Source organism: Rosa chinensis, chromosome 3, assembly GCF_002994745.2.
Source record: "Rosa chinensis cultivar Old Blush chromosome 3, RchiOBHm-V2, whole genome shotgun sequence".
Classification (NCBI taxonomy): domain Eukaryota; kingdom Viridiplantae; phylum Streptophyta; class Magnoliopsida; order Rosales; family Rosaceae; genus Rosa; species Rosa chinensis.
This window is the reverse complement of record NC_037090.1, coordinates 7,710,607-7,728,467: the sequence shown is the minus strand read 5'-3', so window position 1 is coordinate 7,728,467 and position 17,861 is coordinate 7,710,607. Positions and strand designations below refer to the sequence as shown.

Below are 17,861 nucleotides of genomic sequence, written 5' to 3'. Positions count from 1 at the left end.
CAAAGGAAAATGTCTTTTTTTTTTTTTGTCAACTTCCTGTGACAAGGGACCAACGTCCTAGTACTGCGTAGCTCACACAAAGGAAAATGTCTTTTTTTTTTGTTAACTTCCTGTGACAAGGGACCAACGTCCAATTAACAAACTAAATACAAAAATTAATTGGAAAATCATGGCCGGCCGGCCAGTTTAGTTCAAATGGTTCTCATTTCCGATTATGGGTGAGCAGTGGATTGTTATTTGGGGGAGGTAGACCCGTGCCTTATGACTTTTGAGGCTGCATGCAAACCACGTAAATGTTTCATAAAACTTGTTTTCTTATTTAATACCAAAAAACGTGGTGGCAAATTCGTTAGCTTAATTAATTTGTGCTCGATTATAATTTTCTTTTTGGTTGATATTGTACTGTCCTGTTCATTAAGCTTCAATCCACATGATTTGGTCACCCAAAAGGAAGAAAGAGTACTAGAGGAGAAAAGGATCGGAGAACGAAGGACCCAGAGTTCTAGTTTCTTTATCATGTGGCTCAGCCTCAGACAGCAACTCCAATACCCTAAAATAACTGACTTCTTAACAAATACCAGATATGAGTGCGTGACTGTCTTCTAACTGATGTCGTACTAGACGAACAGTTGTTAAGACAATTATCTACTTCAATTTATGTCAACAAGCTCCTCTATCCCAAAGCCAATAGCTGTCACACCTGGATTAAGAGCAATCATGATAACAACAGTCTAGTTCATTTTCTCCTTAACATTTAGCGATCGAGAAGGCCAACATCTTAGGTTCCTTGGAAACAAGAGAAACCACATAACGTTCCGGGGGTGTGACGAGTGGCGGACTGGCGGTGTGTACCGCTCGGGTACTTATGCACCGCAGCATGCTGATTTACGATTACTAGCTATCCGAACTCCATGTTCCCATTTTTTAGGCTTTGTTACTGTTGGGGGAACAAAAGTAACCTTTAGAGCCTTAAAAGGATGGATAAGCAAGCTGCCTTAAGAGCTTTCGGGCTACGAAAGGTTTTCTGCTACTAGTCCATAAATGCAATAGATATTAGCTTGGCTGGTTTTAATGTTTCAAAGTTAAGCACTGGACATGAGGTATTCATGCAAGAACTTTATTTGTCAAGGCAGAATGAACAAAATCAGTTCAGAAATTTAAAAAACAAATGGGAGATCAGGAGCTTAAGTTCATCCATAAACTTTCATAGGTTTCCAGAATCTTTCTAAAATTTCATTCAAGTTAGATGAGACAAATTTTTGAATCCATAGAATAGAAGGCTTTATTTGAAGAGAAAGAATTAAATAATTCCCCATTTACAAGATTGGCTTATAATTTCAATGTAGTTGCACAGCTCATGAGGAGGTTTAGAAAATCCTATAGAAGATGTTGCAGCACCCTCTTTATTCCAAATCTTGCACCTGCTCTCATTTTCATTTTTACTGACACCAAGTAGTGTTTGATAGACTACCGGAGCATATCGGGTTCCCTTTAAGTCTGCAATATGTAAAAGTGACAACAAAGAGTATTGATCAGGTGAAATATTTACAAAATGTCTCCAAGAAATTAAGGTCAAGGCCCGTGATGAACTGTCTTACATCAATGCATCTTTGTATTCTTCTTCTATAGTGAGCTGGGAAATCTGATTGTTCTGGAGATCCACAAGCTCCAGTTGTAGACTGATGCTATCGCCCATGTTTAATGTACCATTAAACGTATTGTATTTCAGTTTCCTGTCAGAGTTAGGAAAAGATGAATGAATGACCAATTTCCTAAAGCTAATATCAAAATTTGATGCATTGCTTCCTTGGAACTTACACTTGCTGTAATTCTGGAAGGCTGAAAAGCTTCTCTGGCACAGGCCCTTGAAGTGATCCAAATTCCATAACCCTGAAAAATTCATATGAGCAAGTCCAAATTCCATAACTCTGGAAGGCATTGTCCTTCAAAAAATAAAAATAAAAAGATACAAAGGCATTGCCTACGAAGGACTTACAGAGTGGTGAGTGTGGGTAAGGTTGAGAACCAAAGTGGAGCTTCAGATGGGTCAAATGAGTTGTTACTTAGGTCTCTGAAAATTATATCAGTGAGATGTATCAGTAAAATGTTAGAACATGTTTGAGGAAAACTGAAACCGAAAATGACTGCTACATTGCATCTACGTACACATAATTGAGAGAATTCATTCCAGTCAAGTCAGGCAAGGGGCCTGCCAATTTGTTGTTGGCCAAATTTCTGAAAGAGAAAACAATACCTTATAATGTAAGATTATGATTCAAAAGAACAATGAGCATCCTTAAGAAGTCGATACTTACAGTTCATTGATATTAGTAAGGTTGTTAAGGTTTGAGGGGACACTTCCGGTCAGAGCATTTCTATTAAGCCGACTGTTAAAGACAAAAAAAGATAGTGAGTCCAGTAATTTGTCAAGAAACTGATAATAAAAAGGGAACAAGTTAAAATCAATGTGGAGTTTACTTACACCATCTCAAGAGTTTTAACAAGTCCTAATGTCATTGGAATACTCCCAGTAAAATTGTTTTCGTCAAGTAACCTAGAATAACAAGTATTAGATGATAAAAGCTACAGAACACATGACATCAGTGATAATGTTAAGGGATCAGCTTACGCATGTATCAATATCATCTCCGAGCTGAAAAGCTCAAGTGGAATAGAACCTGAAAGCTGGTTCTTGTTCAAATGGCTGCATGTTCATAAAACCAAGTTAATAATGTTTATGCAAAGCAGTAGCAGATCGCAACTAAATCATTTTCATTTGTCATAAAGCTGTTCGGAAATGGAGAAGTACTAACAAATGTTTAGCGTTTAACAAGAGGTCTAAGCCTGGAGAAGTGGATGTCGAAATTGGTAGAGGTCCGCTCAGTTGATTGTCTGCCACATCAAGCCAGTAGAGGTTGGAGAGCTTACCTAAAGAAGGAGGTATGCTACCAGTGAAGTAATTTGTATTCAGAGCCCTGATAGAGGAGAAGAACCAAATGTTTACAACTTTACATAAAGTTGGGAAAAACTCTCAGAATTGGTTTATGCATTAACAGTATGAGTAACATTCCAATTCTTACAAGAACGCTAGCTGTTCAAGATTTCCCAACTCATCTGGAATGTTGCCACTGAAGCTGCAGCCAGCTAGGATCCTAAAATAACACACGAGTCATGTATACTCTTTCAGCATTAAAAGATATATGTTGATATATGTTGCACTGCATGTACAAAGTTCAAAAAGGCAGAAAATATGTATCAAAATGGCTTTAATTTGCCTACTTGTTCTTACAGGATATTTAACTTTGGGAGATCCCCTAACTGTGGAGGAAGAGGACCTTGGAGTCCAGGGTTGAATGACAGGTCCCTGCACAGTATTAAAGTCTCAGCTACAATAAATAAATCTCATGCAAGATCAAGTGATATCAAAATGCTTACAGACTAATAAGTCATATTGTTCAACTGGCAAGCATAATGCTGGTAAAAATTGGACTACTACAATCGTACTCACAAGGAGTTTAGTTCAGTGAGTCCCTCAATGTAGCTACTGAGTTCCCCTATGAGGCCCATGGTTGATAATCCCCTGCACAAAAAAGCAGATCGAAGAGGAGCAATTCAAAAATGTGCTCAAGAAAGAAACATCGATTATAGTCCTTAAATACCAGAGTACGTATGTCAGTCATATCCATGCCAATTTGAAAGGTTGAACAGTTAATAGAACTGACAATTCAGTCACCCTTGCACCGCTGCAGCTGACTCCTTCCCATGGAAAACCACAGGGATCAGAAGAATTATCCCAGCTCGGTGGCGTGTTTTTCCAGGACACTTTCAAGGCATGGAGAACAGAAGCTGGATTGGCAGACATAAATCAACATCTTAATTTATGTGTAGCATGTTCATTTTACAATCAAAGTTCAGCTAAAGCTTCAATACTATTTTGAATTATACCAAGATTACATTGACAATATGAGAAAGGATGATTCACATGATATGGCAAGATCATTTCCTAGTTTAGACATATAACGTAGTCCAAAAGCACAAACTACAAAACTCAAATTTCCCATTAATTAGGTGAAGAGTATAGAATAAGCATTGACATGTGAAGACTTGAAGACTATACCGTCATTGGGGTCCGTAAGCGAGGAGATCACATGAATGCCTGCAGAATATAGAGCAAAAAAGAGCAGCAACCTCATGGTTGCCATGGTATCTGATACAAGTCAAAAGCACTCAGCAACTGCAGCCCTTGACATGCATGATGTGCATTCCTATATATACTACAGCCATTTCTTGATAAAGAATTATTGTAAGAATTGCAGATAGTCAATTTGATATTAACAAAGTAAACTGTGTAACTTTGAGGTTTCCATCGCCCGCCCGCACAACCCAAATGGCCAAGGAGATAATACAAAAGCATGTATATTGAATATGTACGTACAAGTAGAAACTAAAAACAAAAGCTGGCTACATCGTAACATTGAGTTTCACATAATTACTTTAGGGAGGGAAACTACAAATCAATGAAACGAAAACTTGATCGAATTCTGAGAATACAAACTGTTCCTCTGTAGTGGCCTCCATCCTTGCTAATATGTCGTGCGTCTTGTTGGTGCCAATTTCGGCATCAACGAGTCAACATAAGTTCCATTGAAACCCAAGTGTAAAGTGGTGGGGTTTTTTTTTTTGTTTTGGGTTGAAGCAGGGTGAGGGAGGAGTCCATAACACCCCAAAAAATCTATTAGAGAAAAAGAGAAGTTACAATGGAGGGGGACTACCAACACCTCCATACCAACAGAAAACCACAAAGAAAAACAATCTAACGAACTCTATACTTCGGAATACCCAAACGGTCTTCATTACAATTTGAAGCAATGAAACTAGGAGTTGTATCCCACCACACAAAGTCAGTAGAAGACGTACCATAGTTTGCTAAGGCATCAGCAACATGATTCCCTTCGCGAAATATATGAGATGAATGAAAATTCATTTGAGAAATGCGAAACAAACAATTATTCCATTGAACCCGAAGCTGCCAAGGTACCAAAGAAGGAGACCGAAGAAAGTCAAGAATAAGAGAAGAATCAACTTCCAGCCATACATGTTTCCAATCCCTCACCCAAGCTAGTACAATCGCTTTGATTACCGCCATAACCTCTGCTGCAACCGAGCTTGGGATGTCAAAATTAGAAGCAAAAGCACCAAGAACATGACCTCTGTAATCCCGAAAAACCGTACCATACCCGCCACGCGCCGAATCATGCTTCCAAGCTCCATCTGAGTTGATCTTGATCCACCCCAAAAAAGGAGGATGCCAATTCACCTCTATTGTTCGTGGAGCATGACGCGGACAACATGTCACACCAAAACATTTCAAAATTCGGAGATCTTGAATTGAATTGTGCATGTGGCCTAAAGCAATACGACTAGCAGATTGAATATGTCCAAAGACTAGCCTGCACACCCCCACTACAGTAATAAATCTATTGTCATATTTGGCCTTGTTTCTAGCATGCCAAAGGAACCAAAGCACTGAAGTGAAGCATGCTACCCATAATTCCTTTAATTGAGGGCTGCGACCATTAGTCAATCCCAACTGAAGCATGTCATATAAAGACAATGGGGGAGCAGCAAGCTCAAACTTTGCTATCATGCAGCTCCAAATGGTTTCAGCAAAAGGATAACTTCTAAAAATGTGACTCAAAGATTCACAATCCTTCCGACATAGTACACATCTAGAAGCTAAGGCAATACCTCTTTTTTGCATAAAATTGTCACAAAGTACTCGACCACGAAGAACCTTCCAAGTCAACAGCGACATTCTTGGCAAAATAAATTTCGACCATATACACCTTCCCCAATCAACTGAAGGAGAAGGCTGGCGCAAAAAGTGAAAAGCAACTTTTGCAGTAAGCTCGCCAGATGAGGAAGAGGACCATACCAAAGTGTCTGTCGTGGATGGGTCCAAAGCAATGGGAACTTGGCTGACCAGCTCACACAAAGCAGGGAAATGAAGCTGGAGCAATGGAGGAAAAACCCATGATCTGTCTACAATAAAATTAGCTACAGAACCTGAGAGGTTATCAGCCATACCACTATGAGATCTGAAAAAATCAACAAGAGGCCGACCTATAAAATTATCTTGCCAAAAAGAAATATCCCCAGATCCTATTAGCCATCTTGCATTTTCTTGTATAACAGGTCAAAATTTCTTCACACCCAGCCAAATGGATGAAGGAGAATAAGAACGACGAACATTACCATTACGCCAAAAGCGATCACGAATAAAAGAACAACCCTCTGTCCTTGTAGAAAAAATCTCCCAACCTCGCTTCAAAAGAAGAGACCAATTAAGAAGCACTAGTTGTTTTAGGCCCAGCCCACCTTCATTCATTGGAGCACAACAAGATCGCCATGCTACCAAAGGAATACATCTTTTCTCAATAGAACCAGACCAAAGAAAGTTCCTACACCAGACCTCCAGACGCCGAAGTAAAGATATTGGCCATTCATACACTTGAAAACTATACACAAGCATGCTATAAATCACTGATTTAATTAATTGGAGACGACCAGCCATAGACAAATATGAGCCCATCCAACTTGAGACTCGCAGACGAATTTTGTCAACAATTGGTTGGAAATAAATTGCCCTCGGACACCCATGAAAAATAGGGACTCCCAGGTATGTAAAGGGTGTTGAACCAATAGGAATAGCCAACGAGGTGGCAATAGAGTGACGATGATGATAGATGTGCTTACTAATAAAAACATGAGACTTTGCTTTGTTGATAATTTGCCCAGAAGCACTACCATATTCAGAAAAGAAATTCATAAGAAACGTAAGATTGCGTGAAGTGGCCCGACAAAAAATAATTACGTCGTCCGCAAATAAAACATGAGAAGGAGCTCGAGTATCACGTGGCGAAGATATAAGCTGCAGTTGACCAGAAGCCACTAATGTAGATAAACCCCGGCTAAGAACATCCTCAGCGATACAGAAAAGTAAGGGAGACAGAGGATCACCTTGCCTCACACCTCTACCACAAGAAAAATAACCCACTTGTCTGCCATTAATTAGAAGAGAGAGCTTAGCAGAAGAAAGAAGAGCTCGTACCCAAAGAACAAACTTTTGATGAAATCCAAAGGCCTCAAGAACACGAAGAAGAAAATCCCAAGAGATGGTATCAAAGGCCTTAGTGATATCTGACTTGGATACACATTTACGCAAGCGTACGTATCATTGTCAAGATAGGGAAATATTATGCCCAAAGTTTATCGTACCACGGAGATTAGTGGCTAACCCACAATCCTTGGGTAATCGGAAATAAAGACACTTAGCAAACAAAGAAAAGAAAAAGAAAATAAATAAAAAAATTAATCTAAGGCACCAAGCCTTAGCAATGCTCGGCTTTGATTTTCACCAAAGCCTAATAAAAACTAAGAGCCTAGTGGTGGATATGTACAAATGAGTCGAAGTTCAATATTTTGGATAGAGGATTTTAAATTAACAAAATGTAATGAAATGAAAAGCAATTAATAAAAACATAAAGAAATTAATAAAAGTATAAACAATATAAATGGAATGTTGGGTGCTAGGGAGGTTCCTTCACCCAAATTCTATGTGTCGGAAGCTAATCTAATATAGATGCATATTTCCTATTTTGGCGGTAGTCGTATCCAAGGCGGTTCAAGGCTCAAGGACCGAAATTCCCTTTCATGGTATTCCTACTCCGGTTCAAGGGCCGTAGGGACTCACTTGGCATGAATTAGAGCCGGTTCAATGGTCACTAATTCACATCAAGAGGTGTAGAGATCGAGGAATTAGACTACTAAGCGACCCGCCCGTGCAATCACGCAACGAGTGTAAATCACCATGCTTATAACCCCTCGAATACGAAATTGAAGGTTTCTAGCTTAGGAATTAGAGGGAGTCAAGCCCCTAATTCCATCCTAGACATGCTCAAAATACACACCCTAGAGTTGACTAGGCTTCTAGACATGCATTTTAACCCAACAAAAATAGATATAAGCATCCATCATATGAAAATTACATCATTATATTAAATTAAACATCTTTTACACAAAATTTTGGGTTAGGGACACAACCCTAAAACCCAACAAGAAAATTACTCACAACCCATAAATATGAACATCAAATATACAAAATTCAAAGAGAAAAGATTATAGAAGTGTAGGAGAACACAAAGGTAGCCACAATTAGCTAGGGAGCTAATATGACTTCCCTTGAATTACAACTCCCACAAATACCTAAAGCTTGAATCTTGTAGCTTTTGATGAATCCTTGAAGCTTGTGTGAGAAATTCCTTGAAATCCCTAAAATAAAACTAAAGAAAAGAGGAAAAATGGAGGAGAGGAGAGGAGAGAGAGCAGCCCAAAGGGGCTGCCTCTATTTTGGTCTGTGCGGCGCTCTAGGGTTCTCTTCTCCCAAATGGTCGTCTATATATATATATATATGAGGTGCTGGCTATGCTTTTGCGTCAGGGGAAGATAATAAGGCTGATGTGTGTAAAAGCAAGGAAGGGAGCAGCCACGTGTCATGGTTTGTGTGGTCCAATACAAAAGAAGAAAGAAACCAAGGCTGCTGCACGTGTTTCTCACACTAGCCATTCTTAATTAAACATTGATTAAGTTTAATTAAGTTGGCTGCTAGTGCCTTACTAATTAATTAAGCAATTAATCGTCTGATTAATTATCTTAATTAATTAAATTGCATTTCTTCTTCTATCTTCGATTTTTACAATTCTACGGCACCACCGCACGCAATATATATTGTGGTTTTGGATTCCGCTTCCTTGATGGCGTTGACCGTGTTGACCCGCATTGACTATTTCGTCCTTTTGTCGGAAACTCCAATTTGCTCCAATCTCACACCATTTTCTCTCGTTTCCGCAATTCCACTTATTTCTACAAAATAATGAAAATGAATTAATCACATATTAATTAAGAAGGGGATTGGCTTATTTATAGTGTTTTAGATATAATTATACGCATATAAATGCGTATAATCAATATCTGCCTTGATCGCGACATTCCCGCCATAGCACTTAGAGTCTAATAAATTAAAACATTCCGAAGTAGTTAGAATACAATATGAGATGTTTCAGCCTGGGATAAATGCATGTTGTTGAGGAGAAATTATCCGAGATGCAATAGAGCCAAGCCGAATAGCAAGAATCTTCAGAATAATCTTAAACACAAAGTTTGTAAGCGCAATGGGACGAAATTGTTTAATCGAGTCAGCATGATCAACCTTTGGAATCAAAATAATGAGCCCTGTAAAACCATCCGGACCCGGAGCACTATCAAGATCCAAAGACTTCACTGCAGCTAAGATTTCCTCCGGTGTAGGAATAAGAGTAAGAGCTGAATTTTCATCCACAGTAATTAAAGATGGGATAACACGATCAACTAGACCATTATCCAAATAATCCGCATGCTTTGCAAAAAGATCCGAATAAAAGGCAATAATATGGTTCTGAATGGAGATCGGGTCGTCAAACACTTGATTATCATCTCGAAGGAGAGTAATAGAAGACCGGGTTGCTTTCTTGAAGTGGGCCTATCTCTTCCTTCGATTAGTTTGATTATATGTGTGGCCTTGGTTGTCCATCTCTTGTGATTGAAGGTATGGCCTCGGGCTTCCTTCGATTGATGTTGGACCTCCAAGCTCCTTGATGGGTGAAACTGATAGTCTCGTCTCGGGATTCCTTCACCTGATGTTGGGCCTCCAAGCTACCTTGTTGGGTGAAACTGATAGTCTCGTCTCGGGCTTCCTTCACCTGATGTTAGGCCTCCAAGCTACCTTGTTGGGTGAAACTGATAGCCTTGCCTTGGTCTTCCTTCACCTGATGTTGGGTCTCCAAGCTCCTTGTTGGGTGAAACTGATAGTCTCGTCTCGAACTTCCTTCACCTGATGTTGGGCCTCCAAGCTACCTTGTTGGGTGAAACTGATAGTCTCGTCTCGGACTTCCTTCACCTGATGTTGGGCCTCCAAGCTCCTTGTTGGGTGAAACTGATAGTATCGTCTCAGACTTCCTTCACCTGATGTTGGGCCTCTAAGCTACCTTGTTGGGTGAAACTGATAGCCTCGCCTTGGGCTTCCTTCACCTGATGCTGGGCTTCCAAGCTCCTTGGGTGAAACTGATAGTCTCGTCTCGGACTTCCTTCACCTAATGTTGGGCCTCCATGCTACCTTGTTGGGTGAAACTGATAGCCTTGCCTCGGGCTTCCTTCACCTGATATTGGGCCTCCAAGCTCCTTGTTGGGTGAAACTGATAGTCTCGTCTCGGACTTCCTTCACCTGATATTGGGCCTCCAAGCTCCTTGTTGGGTGAAACTGATAGTCTCGTCTCGGACTTCCTTCACCTGATATTGGGCCTCCAAGCAACCTTGTTAGGTGAAACTGATAGTATCGTCTTGGACTTCCTTCACCTACTGTTGGGCCTCCAAGCTACCTTGTTGGGTGAAACTGATAGTCTCGTCTCAGACTTCCTTCACCTGATGTTGGGCCTCTAAGCTACCTTGTTGGGTGAAACTGATAGCCTTGCCTCGGGCTTCCTTCACCTGATGTTGGGACTCCAAGCTCCTTGTTGGGTGAAACTGATAGCCTCACCTCGGGCTTCCTTCACCTGATGTTGGGCCTCCAAGCTACCTTGTTGGATGAAACTGATAGCCTCACCTCGGGCTTCCTTCACCTGATGTTGGGCCTCCAAGCTATCTTGTTGGGTGAAACTGATAGCCTCGCCTCGGGCTTCCTTCACCTGATGTTGGGCCTCCAAGCTCCTTGTTGGGTGAAACTGATAGTATCGTCTCAGACTTCCTTCACCTGATGTTGGGCCTCCAAGCTACCTTGTTGGGTGAAACTGATAGCCTCGCCTCGGGCTTCCTTCACCTGATGCTGGGCCTGCAAGCTCCTTGGGTAAAACTGATAGTCTCGTCTCGGACTTCCTTCACCTGATGTTGGGCCTCCAAGCTACCTTGTTGGGTGAAACTGATAGCCTTGTCTCGGGCTTCCTTCACTTGATGTTGGGCCTCCAAGCTACTTGTTGGGTGAAACTGATAGTCTCATCTCGGACTTCCTTCACCTGATGTTGGGCCTCCAAGCTACCTTGTTGGGTGAAACTGATAGCCTTGCCTCGGGCTTCCTTCACCTAATGTTGGGCCTCCAAGCTCCTTGTTGGGTGAAACTGATAGTCTCGTCTTGGACTTTCTTCACCTGATATTGGGCCTCCAATCCGCCTCCAACTGGCAGAGCTTCATGGCATAGATATTTTAGCATAGTGTTGGGAGAAAAGAGAGAGCTGAAGTCCCCTCTTTAGCCTTGTGAAGGCTAGGTATTTATAGGAGAAGAGAGTTGACGTGGAAAGGGAAAGGCATGGCTGGATCCTATAAAATCGAGGTGTTAGCCCCCCACTCTCTGCTTACTGACACTCTAGGATGGGTTTGACAGAGTTGGTGGCAGGTGTCACCACATAAACCATCCTTTGTCCTCGAATCACTGTTTACATGACAAGAGAGCCATACTTGGTGTCGGGGCTTGACACGTGGAAAAGTTAGTGAGAGTTGGTCACTACCATGTCTCCTTGACTGTGCCTAAGTGTGAGCCTGAAGGTCGAGGCTTTAGGCTTGGAAGTCGTGGCCATGATCCTTAGAGGTTGGGGCTTCTAAGCCCTGGGGGTTGAATTCTTGGCCTTGGGGGTTGAGGCTCTTGATTCCTTCGGACTATTCTATTCTAATAGCCAGGTCACGATATGTTCTGACCTTGCCATCCAAGATGACAAGTCAATAACATGGTGACTATCCAAGACCTAAAGGTGGAGGTCCAAGGTCAAAGACTTGGCATACCATGGCTAGGCATCTCACTAGTCATGGTTATTTATGTCTAAGGATTCCTTTTCTTTCTAGATGAAAGGTTTAAGTGCGTTGAAAGGTCATAGTCCTACGTAGACTCTTTGACATTTCAACGCGTCCTACGTGAAATGGGTTGAAAAGTCAAAAATATTTGTCGAACCAAATTATGACATCAACACGTCTTTTGACCAAGACCAGGTTCATGGCATCGACAACGAGTTTGGTGTCGCCTCTGTTATATGGGCCGGCACTCTATAGTAGTCTGTAGATAAGCAAACGAGTTGAGGAGCCCCAAATGGGGGAGTCAAATTATCGGAGGCGAGTTACTTGTAGACAAGTAAGAGTAGGAGAACCTATTTGGAGGGATACCCTATTCGGAGTTCGATCGAAAACATGTAAAAAAAAATTATTCAAAGGGTACCTTCCCTCGGTATCCATTTTGGAGATCGATCAAATATATGTTGCAAACATTCAAAAGGGTCTCCCCTTTCAGATTTCAGAGGCAGAACGTACAAATTATCACTACTCACAGTTCAGTCACCCTTGTATCGGCGTAGCCAGTTCTTTCCCATGTCAAATCACATGGATCAGTCGAAAGACACCTTCAATATATGGAGCGCCGAAGCTTAATTGATTGACACACTTATATTTGTTGAAAAGATATTGGTCTGTAAGTGTGTCAATGATCAAGCTTCCGCACTCTGTATCTTGAAGGTGTCTTTCGACTGATCCAAGTGTAAATCTGAAGCTGAATTTCATTTGAACAAAATCAGTTCACCTTTGGTCTAGCAACTTTCATAGGTTTCCAGAATATTTTTTAAAATTTCACTTGAAGTCAGATGAGACGAATTTTGAATCCGTAGGACAGAAGGGTTTACTTGAATAGGAAGGATTGAATATATAGCTCCCCGTTTACAGTATTGACTTAGAGTTTCAATGAAGTAACACAGCGCATGAGGAGGTTTGGAAAATCCTTTGGAAGATGTTGCAGATAAAGCCTCTTTATTTCAAATCCTGCACCTTCTCTCATTTTTCTTTTTACTGACACCAAGTAGTGTTTGATAGACTACCGGAACATATCGGGTTCCCTTTAAGTCTGCAGTATGTAGAAGTGACAACAAAGAGTATTGGTCAGGCGAAAAAAAATACAATGTCATCAAGAGATAAAGGTTGAAGGGCCAAGAACTGTCTTACATTAATGCATCCTTGTATTCTTCTTCTATAGTGAGATGGGAAATCTGATTGTTCTGGAGATCCACAAGCTCCAGTTGTAGACTGATGTTATCACCCATGTTCAGTGTACCGTTAAATGTATTGTATTTCAGTTTCCTGTAGAGTTAGGAAAAGATGAATGAATGGCCAGTTTCCTTTAGTTAATATCAAAAATTGATGCATTGTTCAGTGTTCTTCCTTGTAACTTACACTTCCTGTAATTCTGGAAGGCTGAAAAGATTCTCTGGCACAGGCCCTTGAAGTGATCCGAATTCCATAACCCTTTCAACAAAAAAATTTCAATTAGTTTTCCATAATTTTATTTATTCGTTTATAAGATACAAGGACAATGTCTATGAAGGACTCACAGAGTAGTAAGTGTGGGTAAGGTTGAGAACCAAAGTGGAGCTACTGATGGGTCAAATGAGTTGTTGCTAAGGTCTCTGATAATCAGTATGTATCAGTACAATATTAGAATAAGTCTGAGGAAAAATGAGAATGGAAATGATACCTCCATGCCATCTACTTACACATAATTGAGGGAATTCATTCCAGTCAAGTCTGGCAAAAGGCCTGTCAAGTTGTTGTTGGCCAAATTCCTGGAACATATATAATACAAAATCTTGTACGATATGATTTTGGTGAAAAGAACATTTAGAGCATCCTGCTTATACGAAGTCAATACTTACAGTTCATTGACATTTGTAAGGTTGTTTAGGTTTGAGGGGACACTTCCGGTCAGAGTATTTCTATTAAGCCGACTGTTAAAGACAAAAAAAATTGAGTCCAATAATTTGTCAAGAACTGATAATTAAAGGGGAACAAAATAAAATCAATGGTGGCCGGTTTTTACTTACACCATCTCAAAAGTCTGAACAAGTCCTAAAGTCATTGGAATAACCCCGGTAAGTTTATTTCCATCAAGGAACCTGTAGTTGAAGAGTAGCAAGCAGTTGGATGAACTAAACTACAGGATAGATCATCTCAGAGATAATGTTAACGGATCAACTTACAGATGAATCAGTCTCATTTCAGAACTGAAAAGCTCGGGTGGAATCGAACCTGAAAGCTGGTTGTTGCTCAAATGGCTGCATTTCATATAATCAAGTAAATGTTTATGCAAAATGTAGTGGAGGAATATCATGTCCTCCATAAAGTTGGAAAACTGAGAAGTACTCACAAGTGTTCAGCCTTTAACAAGAGGTCTAATCCTCCTGGAGAAGTAGAGGTTGAGATTGGGAGAGGTCCAGTCAGCTGATTGTCTGATAGATCAAGCAAGTAGAGGTTGGAGAGTTGACCCAAAGCAGAAGGTATTGTTCCAGATAAGTTATTTGAATTCAGAGCCCTGAGAAGAAGAACCAAAGGTTTGTTTAAAATTGGAAAAAGAAACACTTATAAATATTAATGATCATCATTAATCCAATTTTCTTACAAGAAGGTTAGCTGTTCAATATCTCCCAACTGATCTGGAATACTACCACTGAAGCTGCATCCAGCTAGGTTCCTAAAGTCAGACTAGTCATATATACTCATTCAACAATAAAAGCTGTATATTGCATTGGTTTGAAAGGGCTTGTTTATATAATCTTACAGGGTATTTAACTTCAGGAGAAATGATATTTGTGGAGAAATACGACCTGTGATGCCAGGATTGAATGACACATCCCTGCACAATGTTAAAGTTTCAGCATAATGGTCTCAAGATTGAGTGATACTATCTATTAAAATGCCTACATACAATAACCTGTTATATATTGTTCATTTGTAAGCATAATGCTGGTAAAAAGGACTACTCTTATCGTACTCACAAAGACGTTAGTTCATCGAGTTGCCCAATGTAGCCGGTGGAAAGTTCCCCTATGAGCCCCATGGCTGATAACCTCCTGCGCACAAAACCAGATAAGGAGCAATTAAGTAAAACATTTGCTTGAGAAACAAAGTGAACGATTAGTGCCTTCATTGACCAGGATCAATCATATCAAATTCCAAAGGTAGAACAGTAACTACTTACAATTCAGTCACCCTTGCACCAGTACAGTTGACTCCTTCCCATGGCACACCACAGGGATCATCGGAGTGTTCCCAGCTAGATGGTGTGTTTTTCCATGAATCTCTCAAGATCATCATCACCGCAGCTAGATCAACACTTATAAATCATCATCTCTTAGACATATATTTGTGCAAGATGTTAATTTTACAATCAAAATTCTACCAACGCTGTATGATAAATTTGAATCAGACTCATTGACATGATATGGAAAAATCGTTTCCTACTTTACATAACAATTCAAAGTTTCAAACTATACCTAAATTTCCCATTAATTAGGGGATGAATATATGAACAATAATCATTGGCATTTGTAACTATACCGTCATTTTGGTCCGTAAGAGAGGAGATCACATGAATCCGTACAGAGTATAAAGCAAGAAAGAGCAGCAATCTCATGGTTGCCATGGTAGCAGATGATACAAGTCAAAAGCACACAGCAGGTGCAGCCCTTGATTTTTAACGAGGATTTGACTAAATGCATCATGATGTACATTACTATATATCACAGGGCACTTATTAGTAAAGAATGATTATTTTCTGAACAAGGAATCCAGATAGTCAGTTTGATATGAACAAAGTAAACTGTGTAATTCTAAGGTTTCCATCGCCCACCGCGCAATTAATCAAAATGGCAAAGCAGATAGTACAAACATGTATTTAGAACGAGTACAAGTACAAACTACAAACTACAAACAACAGCTAGCTCTCACGAAACCTTGAGTTTGACATAATTACTTTAGGGAGGGCAATCCCAAGTAAACGTTTATAGAATATGTTATCTCTACAAGACTTCCTCTTGCAAGACCGTGTTTGTTTGTGGCTTAAATTAATAAACCCATTGTTTAAGAAAATATGATCTGAGGAGAAATTGTTGTGTAATTCATTCATAATAGGGGCCTTCTATGTATAAACGATTACAAGTATAATATTCTTGGAGTATGGAGTACAAGAAAAGAATGAATCCTATTTATAAATAGGATGATATTCACCCTATTACATTTATGCTAAGTAGCATTGTTTGGACTAGGCACATAAGTATTAAATTTCCTGCAACACCCATCAATTATCTTTTAGACTAAGCACTAAGCTCACATAATTAACCTAATCCTATTAGGCTTTGGAGTTTGCCTCATGCACATATAAATATATGTTTTCGGTCACCAGTGTTAGTGTCGCTGACTTGTTTTGTCGCATTGGTTGAGCTTGTTGCCCAAGCCACTGCAAATAATGCAAGAGAGTTCTTATTTTATTCCCTAGCTTCTTTCTAAAACACAACACACCTCTTCTTTCTTCAATCTGAGAAGTGAGAGCGAACACCGCAATGACTATCTGTGGTGTTGTAACAGGTGATAGAGTCAGAGAAGACCCCGTCGGTTTGACGCCTGCGCCTTATTCGGTGACACTTGCTCCGCTGGCGGTGCCACCTCCATCGTTGAGGCTAGGGTTTGGTACTGTTGGTAAACGAGTTCGAGTTTCTGCCTTTATGAACAATCATTCAAAATTGGATGAACAATTTTATTTGGACCGACAATGTGTCTTCTAGAGCCTATTATCCGATTTTTTGGAATAAGTGTTGTGCTCCATTGAAGGAGGGTGGTTTTTTTCAGAAATGTGGGCAAAGGTGTGACTTTTGATTTTGAACAGGGTCACCTACTGAATCTGTTCAACGATGTAAATGAGTACCAAAAAAATATTTGTCACGTGCGATGGGCAGAATTTAGGTTCAAGTACTTTGATTCACCTTGGTCTTTCTTGTCTGCTTTAGCTGCTGTCATACTCTTAATCTTCACTGCAATTCAAGCCTTCTTTGCTGTTTATGCATATTTGTTCCCACCAGAATCTAGTAAATTAGGCAAGCATTAAGCCTTATGCAGTTATGATTGACTCCCAAAGAGTTTAGTCTCTCCACTATACTTGATGATTGTGGATGTCGTTGGAAGCTGAATGGAATAATCAAATTTCACCGTTTAGTCTATTTGTAGAGGCAGTATGGGTGTTTGTCTATTTGGCTATGTAAGGTTTCTTTTTATGTAGTAACTTTTTTTTTTTTGAGTAAAAAGGTCATCCATTTATTATAATTTAGCAAGCAGTACAAAAACGACGTACCCCTAAGGGTCGTCATAAAACGTCGTTTACAGAGTACTCTAAATTCCTACTCTAAAGATAGAATAAGAAACCAAATACCCCAAGTACACCCACCTTTTAAAGTTACGCACTTTTATTCTAAACAAGAACTAAGAACTCCGAAGGTTTAAAAGAACAACAGAGTTAATAGTTCCTGCGACCTGAAGAAAAATTAAAGAGCACTAGGAGAAGAGGATGAAAAATCACCCTCAACTCCATCATCTGAAAAAATAAAGTAACATATAGTTAGGGCCCAAGACACCCTACTCCAGCTGCCCCAAAACATAGAGCCAGCCCACACCCAAAAGAAAACTGAGCCCAAAAAGCCCAAGCCAGGATACCCACCGCTAGGGTTAGAGCTCCAATTTACCGCCGCCCAGTGGGTGACACCTGCACTACCACCACCTCCGTCCCGAGCCGCCGCCGTAAAGCACTGGTACAATTCCACCAACAAGCCACCACTACCAAGCCGACACATATCACTCCCAGGCGAAACCAGACCGCCATCCTTCACCAACATCAGATTGCCGCCTCCAACAGCGGAAGCCCGATCCAGTACCCGAGCATCAAACTTCGCCTCTGTAAGCCAGAGGGTGACGTTAGTTAT

The 17,861-nt window shown here is 40.3% G+C and overlaps 2 protein-coding genes across 2 annotated transcripts; both read right to left on the bottom strand.

Annotated features, from left to right (window-relative positions):
- Positions 1 to 1,208: 1,208 nt before the first annotated feature.
- On the bottom strand, positions 1,209 to 4,633 carry LOC112192377 (leucine-rich repeat receptor protein kinase HPCA1). Its single transcript, XM_024332075.2, has 14 exons — positions 4,118 to 4,633; positions 3,723 to 3,846; positions 3,509 to 3,580; positions 3,290 to 3,364; positions 3,081 to 3,152; positions 2,814 to 2,975; positions 2,630 to 2,704; positions 2,483 to 2,554; positions 2,316 to 2,387; positions 2,167 to 2,235; positions 1,997 to 2,071; positions 1,819 to 1,890; positions 1,599 to 1,733; positions 1,209 to 1,497 (listed from the first exon to the last, which is right to left on the bottom strand). The coding sequence occupies exons 1-14, from the start codon at positions 4,200 to 4,202 to the stop codon at positions 1,440 to 1,442; spliced, it is 1,218 nt and encodes a 405-aa protein (XP_024187843.1). The 5' UTR covers positions 4,203 to 4,633; the 3' UTR covers positions 1,209 to 1,439.
- An 8,174-nt stretch (positions 4,634 to 12,807) lies between these two features.
- On the bottom strand, positions 12,808 to 15,715 carry LOC112192376 (leucine-rich repeat receptor protein kinase HPCA1-like). The gene is made up of 14 exons (XM_024332074.2): positions 15,451 to 15,715; positions 15,092 to 15,215; positions 14,889 to 14,963; positions 14,672 to 14,746; positions 14,513 to 14,584; positions 14,261 to 14,425; positions 14,094 to 14,168; positions 13,938 to 14,009; positions 13,770 to 13,841; positions 13,611 to 13,679; positions 13,449 to 13,523; positions 13,291 to 13,362; positions 13,063 to 13,197; positions 12,808 to 12,964 (listed from the first exon to the last, which is right to left on the bottom strand). Exons 1-14 carry the CDS (start codon positions 15,533 to 15,535, stop codon positions 12,907 to 12,909), a joined length of 1,224 nt encoding a protein of 407 aa, XP_024187842.1. The 5' UTR covers positions 15,536 to 15,715; the 3' UTR covers positions 12,808 to 12,906.
- Between the last annotated feature and the right edge of the window lie 2,146 nt (positions 15,716 to 17,861).

Coding starts and splice junctions, on each gene's coding strand:
- LOC112192377 (XM_024332075.2), bottom strand. CDS start 4,202: ATGGCAACCATGAGGTTGCTGCTCTTTTTTGCTCTATATTCTGCAGGC. Junction 3,847..4,117: donor GCTTACGGACCCCAATGACG/GTATAGTCTTCA, acceptor CTGCCAATCCAG/CTTCTGTTCTCCATGCCTTG. Junction 2,555..2,629: donor GAGATGATATTGATACATGC/GTAAGCTGATCC, acceptor TTGTTATTCTAG/GTTACTTGACGAAAACAATT.
- LOC112192376 (XM_024332074.2), bottom strand. CDS start 15,535: ATGGCAACCATGAGATTGCTGCTCTTTCTTGCTTTATACTCTGTACGG. Junction 14,426..14,512: donor ATTGAACAGCTAACCTTCTT/GTAAGAAAATTG, acceptor TCTTCTTCTCAG/GGCTCTGAATTCAAATAACT. Junction 13,524..13,610: donor ATGAATTCCCTCAATTATGT/GTAAGTAGATGG, acceptor ACTGATTATCAG/AGACCTTAGCAACAACTCAT.